The 9288-nt window shown below is 44.7% G+C and overlaps 1 protein-coding gene across 1 annotated transcript; it reads left to right on the top strand.

Annotated features, from left to right (window-relative positions):
* Positions 1–1880: 1880 nt before the first annotated feature.
* On the top strand, positions 1881–5300 carry LOC147615316 (uncharacterized). The gene is made up of 2 exons (XM_086779392.1): positions 1881–3254; positions 3414–5300. Exons 1-2 carry the CDS (start codon positions 2760–2762, stop codon positions 4842–4844), a joined length of 1926 nt encoding a protein of 641 aa, XP_086635518.1. The 5' UTR covers positions 1881–2759; the 3' UTR covers positions 4845–5300.
* Positions 5301–9288: the final 3988 nt, after the last annotated feature.

Raw genomic sequence — 9288 nt, 5'->3', positions numbered from 1 at the left:
ATGGCAATTCCAAAGTTGCCATGTGGTGAAAAGCCTCGAAGTAATAACAACGGCTCTCTCTGAGAAAATGGATTTCAAAATTAGAAACACTCTGACGTCTGCAACAGTGTAATGCATCCTATGACAATCAGGTTATGATGGCAACAGTCCATAGGAGCTGCCTATAAAACTTGCCACATGGCAACTCCAAAGTTACCCTCTAAGATATATAAAGATGTAAGAAAACCTTTTTTTTAATAATAATAATCATCTTGTTCCGATTTTAAGCAATCATGAGACGAACCTCGTGATTATTGGTTCCGCTGCCAACACCTGATTCACCAAGTTGGTTATGCAACAGAAGATTACGGAGAAGTTTCCTTCCACCGTCCCACAGTGGCTATGGCAAGAAAAGACATCCCAAATGCTGCCACAAGAGGTGCCGTTTGTCTGCTGTGCTGCTGGATGTATCGTCCTAGCAAGGAAGAACCCGCAGAAAACCTTCTCTCGTCTTCTGCACGTCTCTGCTCGTCTCAGTCGGGCACCATAGCCCTCTCTCCATACCACCATAATTGTTCCCTCCACCTTCGCAGAGAGGCAAACTGAGAAATGTGAGGTGTGCGAGGTGTAAGATGGAGCGAAGGGTGCTCCACGCTTGCTCCAAGCCATGCAGGCGCAAGAAGCAGCTAGCAAAAGCCCCTGTCCATTTGTGTGGTCCTCGAAGTAATAACAACAGCTCTCTCTGAGAAAATGAGCTAGCATGGATTTCAAAATTAGAAACACCCTGACGTCTGCAACAGTCTGACGCATCCTATGACAATCAGGCTATGACGGCAACAGTCCATAGGAGCTGCCTATAAAACTTGCCACATGACAACTCCAAAGTTGCCATGTGCCTATAAAACTTGTCACATGGCAACTCCAAAGTTGCCCTCTAAGATATATAGAGAGAGAGATGTAAGAAAACCTTTTTTTTCATAATAATAATCATCTCGTTCCGATTTTATTTTTTAAGATTTTTTTAAAGGCTACATGCTAATTGAAGGAAGGTTAGGCCTTCAAATTTCAACCCCGGCTCCTATTGGGATCCAAAATGCGCGCTGGGATTATCGATTTACACGCAAATTTCGGATTAAATTCGTTCGTGTGTATCTGCCAAGAAGACGACGAAAATGGAGACCAGTCAACGTCTATATTGAGGTAGCGATCAGGATTCAGAGTTCAGAGCCTAGAGTGTTGGGCGACTGGAGAGGTGCTCATATGTTGGGCCTTTAATGGAGGCAACCCATCAGCGAAATGCAGCAGTCATAGATAGTGGAAAGTTGATAGGCAACAATAGTAATATATTATTAGTACGCCTTTAATAGGCAGCGCCGCAGCACTAATGCGAGCTACTGCACTCGAGCCGAGGTTTACACCGTAGGACGTGGACACTCTCAGTGGAGAGACAAAATGTCCGACGTGGAGCTGTGCGGGCCCTGGATCAAGTGGTGGGCGCCACCAACTACTCTCTTACGTGACTTGCCCTGCCACGTAAGAAGCCGACAGTTACGTATAGCTTAGTACTATATATATACCAGAGGGATGTGGTGGTATGCTGACGTGTTATTTGAAGAACACGATTCGCGCTGACGTGGAGAGAACACGCTTGCGTGGATTGCCACGCCAGATCTCACCAGGCGCCGTACATTTAAAGCCAAGGCGAACACGTAAAGATTCAGGCACGCCACGTCGGAAGCAGGAACTGGAACCCGGCCGTACTGAGTGGAAGGTGACGTTGCACTCGCAGCAGTGAAGAAAAGAAAACGCCGTCATCGTCAGCAGGCGGCAGTTAACCAGGCTTACTGATATTAACCCCGGTTAGCGGATCTGCCTTTTTACGCTGTTTTCTTGCCATGCCTTAGAGTCATCACGCGCGCCTCTCTCTCTCTCTCTCTCTCTCTCTCTCTCTGTGTGCTGGGTCTCTCCGACTCTCTCGAGAAGGTTGTATGTGCCTTTCCCGTGTACTGCTTTGTAATCACTAGTTCTTTCACTAAACTACACAATGCATATACCAGTTGCCTTTTCTTTGTCCAGCTGTGTCGTCATGGGAAGTTGGGCTCCTCCTCTGGGCTTTCATGCACGGGGCAGAGTGTGCTGAATTGCTCTTAAAGCAGGAAAAGAAAGAGGAAAACAGCTTAATTTTTTGTCACTCTCTCAAAGCTGTCACTCTTTTCTAGTCTGTCTTAATTCATTGCTGTGTGTCAGGCAGAGTGAGAAGCCCTATTAGAATTTAGGGCCGTTAATGAAGCTTATAACAGCTTTTTTTATTTGGGAGGGTTGAAGCATTTCTTGGAGGTAGAGCGCGAGAAATTGTGAACACTAGCTTTCCTTGCCAAACTTGTGTGAGGTTCGTTGCCAAACGTGTGGCTGGCAGTACGACCCAGCTAAGCTTTCGGCTTCTGCTCGGGGAAAAAGCTCCGTGTTTGGGCGTCTGTAGAGTCTACCTCTGTCTCTACTACGAACTCAGGGCTCCACCAAGCTGCATCCTCTTTACTCGCCTACAAAGGCTACAGAATTCTCCCCTCGTCAGTTCTCAGTGCTCACCCACAACCAAACTTTCAGCAAAAAGCATTCTGCTGGTGGTGTTGGTGCTTCAGCACTAGATTATACCTAGTCTGACGCTGTACTACCCCCTTTACCCTTTGTCACTCTTGGGGTGCTTTCCGCAGCTTTTGCCCTTCTTCTCTGTGTGTTGCATTATTCTCTGTTTGGCCCTTTACCAATCTTGCAAAGAAGAAATGGGATCTTGTTTCAGCAAGGGCAAGAGGGGCGATGCTGCTGTAACGCACAATGCCTCTCCTCGGACGAGCTTTAGCAATTGCAAAGAACCTACAACGCCCATACCGTCTGTGCAGAAGCCTGGCGATGAATTGGTGGTAGTCGCCGCCAAAGATTCTGCTTCCTTACTTACCAGTAACCGCTCTTCTTCTCTGAAAAAATCCAAGAGCAAGAAGGCGCCGTGCCAGCAGCTGCAGCTACGTGAGGAAGATAATCACTCGGCTTCGGAAAAGAACTCTGTGTCAGACTTCGATTCCCAGCGAAGCACCTGTAGAAACGAGAAAACACAATGCCACCAAAGCAGTGAAGCTTCTCTTGCTGCGGACGATCTACCACGTCGTCCAGATGGAGGGGAGACTTTGAATTCGCCCAATTTGTCGGCACCAGGCCTCGCAGAGCAGAACGATCCGCCAGACTCTTTACATGATTGTAATGCCGATGGTAGCAACGTGCGGGTAAGGGGATTTTTTTACCAATTGTTTGCAAGCTCAATTAAGGTGCCTCTTGTAAGCTAGGTGCTTTTCAGAAGAACTCACGCCCTTATAACCCATGTTGTAGGATGTTTATGGTGTCTGGGTGCTAATTTTCCTTCGTTTGGCACCCTTGTGGGTCAGGTTGAAGCGGTTCTCCTGTCTATTGATGATGAGTTTGTGATAGAGGACTGTGAGCATGATGAAACGGGCATTCTGAAGCCAGCTCTGGCAAAGCTCAAACGTTCCCGCTCTTGCGAGGAGTCTATGCGCCTGAATTATACCAGGCGTCCTCTTCGACGGAAATCCTTTCAAGAGACTTCCACTATCAGTTCCAGAAGCAAACTGGAAACCATCTTCGAACCGAATTCAGCTCTTTCTCGCAAGCCACCTCATGAGTTTGGCACAACTAAGTTCCTTGAAGGTCTAGATTTAGTGGACTTTTTGCCTTCCAAATCAGCACAGAATGAAGCACAGCAGAAAGCTAATGTTAACAGAGCGAGCGTCAAGGGTGGTAAGCCCACAGTATTGGACTTGCAGCAGCATGAAAGCAACGGCCTCTCTGCGGATTTCTTTGAACTGAAAAGCCGTTACCTTTCCTCCTGCGCTGCTGCCTCTCCACCAGCCAGCCATGAGAAGTCATCAGTAACGCCCTGCTGCAATTCTGGTCTTGCAGCAGACGACGGTATGATGAGGAGTTTCGCTCTCATGAACTCGAGGGCCTCCTCCGTGGACTCTGTTGAGCAACCGAAGATGGAGAACTTTTTCCACTCTAGGCAACAGGTAAACGGGTTCCACTCTAGACACTCAATCTCAGCAGTAGAGGAAGAAGACGAAGAGGAATGCGGCTCAGATGACTCGGAGACTTTCGAGTTCAAGCAAGCAGTCTCTGTCTACTCGCAGGAGGACATGCGGTGTTATCATCTGCCAAACCAAAAGCAAGCGCAAGTCAGAAAGCTAATGATGGAGGAGCAAGAAGAAGAAGCGGAGAGAAAAGGGTCGAGAAAGTTTAAGGAGCTCTGTGTAGTGTCCACAGGGGATGCAGTGCTGTTTGCAGGTTCTAATTCTGAAGAGTTTGATCTAATTCCTTCCAAATCTTATCTTCGGAGCAGCTCAATAAAGGCAGGCAATAATTGTGCAGCGTTAGCGGCAACTAATCATAATAATTATCATAATCATCTGAAGAAGCTTGAAGAAGAGCAGAAGCAGGAGAAGGAGAAGGAGAAGCAGAAACAGCAACAATCCTCACTGTCTGTAGAAGATATAATTTTTCTGCTGGAGAGGGATGAGCTAGACGAGGAGGTGCTGCTGTCGTTCCTCAACATAGCGAGGAGCACGAGCGGGGGCAACACGTCGTGCCCGGCATCCGACGTGGCGTCGGAGGCGTCGTTCGAGTTCAAGGTGAAGTCAGCCGGGTCAACACCGCACTCAACTCCGTCGACACCTATGCTGTCTGCGGGGTCCACGCCCAAGCGCATGACGCAGCTGAGCCCCCTCGCCCTAACCCCAGAAGAGATCGCAGAGATATGGGGGGTCTTCGAGCAAAGGCAAGCCCTCACCCCTTACCCAATCTAAAAAGGCCTCTCAACCCACTAATAAGGTTACCATCCATATCAATGAACTCAACAGATACCATATCAGGCAACACATAGGTAAAGGAGGGCCCCAACCCCTCCCCTCCTCTGCATCCCTTGTCCCAACTCTTGCTAACACACAAGCTTTCAAAACCTTGGCTCTCACACCCCCCATAGCCATAGCCATAGCCAAACCTTGTGCACATTTTTTGGACAGCTGAACTTTCCCTTTTTGTATCATACTACATCCTTCTTTTCATAGCACCCAATAATTTTGTGCCTTTGTATGCTTCCTTCCTGTTGGCTGCTGTCCTCCTGCCACCCCCCCCCCCTTAAGTGTTGCATAAAAGCTTAGCCAATATGGAAACCCCCCCACCTCTGTGGTTTTCTAATGGGGTCCCCCCCTTGTACATTGTTTGAAAGAAAATGTGCTCCACCCCGAGCTACCTTGAGTTGAGTGTTTGCAAGACCCGCAGTGTCACGTCGACTGTACGCGCCTGTTTATCGATCTGTTCACTTTTGACCATTTTCCTCCCGAAAAATGCATATATTTATATCGTCGTTTGAGTCTCTACAGTAAAAAAGCACGTGGTAAAACGCTGTAAGTTTTAATATGGATTTCCATTAATAATAATATTCCTGAATTTAAAGAATTTTCTTGGGATATTTTTGTCCAGTTTTTAGATATTCAATTTTTATTTCATCTAATAGCTGTTCATTTAGTTGGGTAGGATAGCTGTGTGAATTCTAGTGTAGTTAACAAGTCTCTTCGTGCGCATTGTGAGCGGCCAAAGATGGGCAACACAATCACAGAGTACTGCTTTTTGACCACATGACTTGGGCCCTACTCAGCGAACTGTACCACCATCTGTATCCCGTAGTATTTTCTATAAAAACCGAACGGCGAGTGTCCACAAAAAATCTAGATGCTACACTAATATTTTTTTCCAAGTCATTATAGTAAAATAAAATTTAGTGAACTTTGGAAGGTAGTAAGTCTTAGGCGGGGATGACAATGAAACTTCCTCTATGGGAAAACTTTAACAGGCAAGTGGAAACTACTTGGAAAGAAATTCAATGCGGAACCTCTGAGGTGGAAGGGGAAGAGTATGTGGATATGGTCCCAAAGATTGCCTCAGGATGAATTGGAGCAAGGATTTTAGAGGTTGTAACTAGAATGTGAAGGGCCTTAGAGATAAGAGGAAGAATGCCGCTTTTCTTTCTGGGTCAGATGACCTATAGGAGGGATAGGATTGGGGTCTGGATGGTTTTGTATGGAGGCGTGGGCTCATGCTATAGTGGGGTATTAACTATCGTTAAAAAGAATTTAAATCCATGCATTATAGCGAATCATCCGAAATGGTAGAATTTTGGTAGTTGACGTCCAAATAGATGGGGAGAAGATGTGGGTGGTCTATATATATGGGGCTCATAATTATAAAGTGAGAGGTGAGATGTGGGAGTGGATTGACAAATTGGATATTCAATGTCCTTGTATCCTTTTGGGAGATTTCAATATGGTGGAAAGACAATTGGATAGACGTGGGGGGAGGGGATATACAATTCTATTGTGACAAGAAAAAAGAAAATGGGAAAGTCTTAAGGGGGAAGGTGGGGTTGGCTGATGGGTAGGTGGGGATTTGAACCGGGTCACACATATTTTAGTCTTCAATACTTTGGTCCCTCTTCTAGGATTGAAAGCGTTTTTTAAAGCCAACATGCCTCTTGGATTCCCCACACTTTGAAGGTGGAAATTGATCCTTGCTCAGCTCTATCTGATCACATGCCTTTGAAATGGGGATGGCGTGTGCCTGATTGGGAGAAGGACTAACTTAAGCACTTTCCTACAAGGAAATTGAGGGTGAATAACCTCTTTCTCAAAGATGATCTATTTATTGCTTGTACAGAAGAAGCCATTAGGCAGACTGAGAAGAAAAAGGGGTAGGGAGGGGTCATGGAGATCTTTTGCTAATGAAATGTAAGGTATCATTAGGAGAGTGGGTAAATTAATAGCCGAGGAGAAAAGGCAGGAGATGGAGTGAGGAGTTGGAGCTCCTGCATAAGAAAAGACAAACTGGGAAACTAACTGAGGAGGAGGTTGATTTATACATTAGATGTCAGACATTCCTTAAAGGAGGTTGATTTATACATTAGATGTCAGACATTCCTTAAAGGAGAGGATGATAAACTGGCTAGTGAGAGAGAAAAAGGCATTAGATGGAAATCCTTCAGTAACAAGAAGAAACTTGATAGGTGCCTTTTTAAGTTAACTGAAGAAAAAGGAAATAGGGAAGTGGTGGGGCAAATTAGGGATGAGAATGAATTGGGGGATATTGATCAGGTAGCCAGGAAATGGGTGGAATTCCTTAGCTCTACACTGAGTCTGAAGGAAGACTGTTCTCAAACAAGATTCTAAGCAGACAAGATTCACATGTTTAGAAGCTTACTTGGAGTACATGATATGTGAGTATATAGATATCAAGCTCAACTAGTGTACGAATATAGATAACAAGCCAAGATGCCACCTCCACACTTATGCCACTAGCATGGTTGATGAGATTGGGGTTGATATGCCACCAGTGCTGTATAGGTTGTATCACAACCACTTTGGTTTACTAGATTTATGGTATAGTTATAATGCTAGCTCATATAGTCGGGTTTACACTATGTACCTTGTATGTTTTAGTCCTTTCTTTATGGTATATACACTTATCTTTATGTTATGGTTGTAGAGAAGTGTGCCTATGTGTGTGCAGAAGCTTGCTTGCAAGGAGCTCAAGCTCATCCTCTCATATTCTTCTCAAGGATGTATTGACCCAAGGGATGAGTCTTTCCTATTTTCAAATCTATTTTTAAGAACTAGTTACCCTTATGTATACAAATGCAATTGGTTTCCCAATCAAGAAACCAATCATGGACCGGCCTTGCATCTTTCATATAAAGCCTTACGAGCATCATGGTCTACAACCTATCCATCACCATGAATGTGGTGGAAGATTAACCTGAAGGTCTTAATATTTGCATCTTGAAGGATGCCCAATGGTTTAGCGGTGTTCCCATCGGTAAACTTGACCATGGACTTGTTCCTACAAGTGGTGGACTTCCCTAAGCCTCCCACCAATCCTTGGTGATTATGCTGACACCAGCATAATCCATCCAAGATTGCACAGACCATTATTTCTTTGTTCATGATAGGTAATAAGACAAGTAACACCACATTCATTTCATCACTTTCAAAGTAGTTTCCCAACTTGTTTTTATGAGTGCTTTTGGTTATCCTTTTACCTTAGGTATGGAGGGAGAGATCAATGTGACATGGCTCATCCTCCTCCTCTTCAAGTTCAGGTGTGTGGGCTCTTGGGTTCCCAGTCATCCAGTCGAATAAGTCTTTCCAAAGCTGAGAACTCCCTTACAAAAGAGAACTTATCAGAACTCAGACTTCTGAGGTGGATAAGAAGGTTATGAGGCCTGCTATGCCCCCCATAGTCACACTCACTTGGAGTTAGATAAGAGAGGTTTTGGAGGAACGCGAAGATATGGATAGAATCCACACATAAATGTCTCTTTTTATTTCGATGTATATGTATATACTGTCCCCTTGCCAGGAGGAAATATTTTCAATATTTTGAACGCGTTCAAAATACTATCAGCCTCCATTCGCTTTGTTTAAAGGGGTTGAAATGAAGTTGACACGTATCACATCAAACAAAATATTATGGTGACTATGATAACCCACGGAAAGCCAACTTTTACAACCCACCATTGCGTCCTCCTTCATACTGCATCTCAAGCAATATGGCGTCTAGATGATTTGGTTTTTCTAGAGGAAAAAGCTTTGAAACTCGCTCTTTTTGCACCTCTTGAGAAAGGTTATGGGTTTATTCAAGGCCTTTGGCATGCTCTGAGGTTCTCGCATTGGTTCTATTCTTAGCTATGGAATAGGATATGGGATTTTCTCAGGCAAGGTTAGACACAGTTACTTACTAGTTCATTCTGCACCTTTCTCACAAGCTCTTGGGCTTGCTTCATTCTCTCTTTCTCTAACACAAGGTTAGGGTACTCCTTAAGGTTTTTGTAATCAATTGGCTTCTTTTCTTTAGAAAGAATAAGTTTAAGGGGGAGATCTTATTGTCTCCACACGGAAGGCAACTTTGAATCTCTCATTCTCGAAGTCATGACATCTTCGTTGTCTCCACAAGGAAGGTAGTTTCAAATCTCTTAACTAAACCACTTTTGATAGTCAACGACATTGTTATCCTTGACAATGGATCGTGTATTATGTTCCCTTGTGCTCTTTAAGGTTTTCATCTTTTGGATCTTTGATCTTGGTTCATTAGCTTTTTTAGGGACTACTATAGCCTTTGGGGCTTGCGACTCAAGCTCTTTTGTAGTTACTTTGAATTTGAAGCTTGAGCTTTATGCTTATTGGTTGTTAACAACCTTGG

The sequence above is a fragment of the Cibotium barometz genome, chromosome 40, assembly GCF_041138505.1.
Source record: "Cibotium barometz isolate CiBa-2024 chromosome 40, ASM4113850v1, whole genome shotgun sequence".
NCBI classification, from domain to species: domain Eukaryota; kingdom Viridiplantae; phylum Streptophyta; class Polypodiopsida; order Cyatheales; family Cibotiaceae; genus Cibotium; species Cibotium barometz.
Note: the sequence above shows the minus strand (reverse complement) of the source record. Positions and strands in the feature narration are given on the sequence as shown.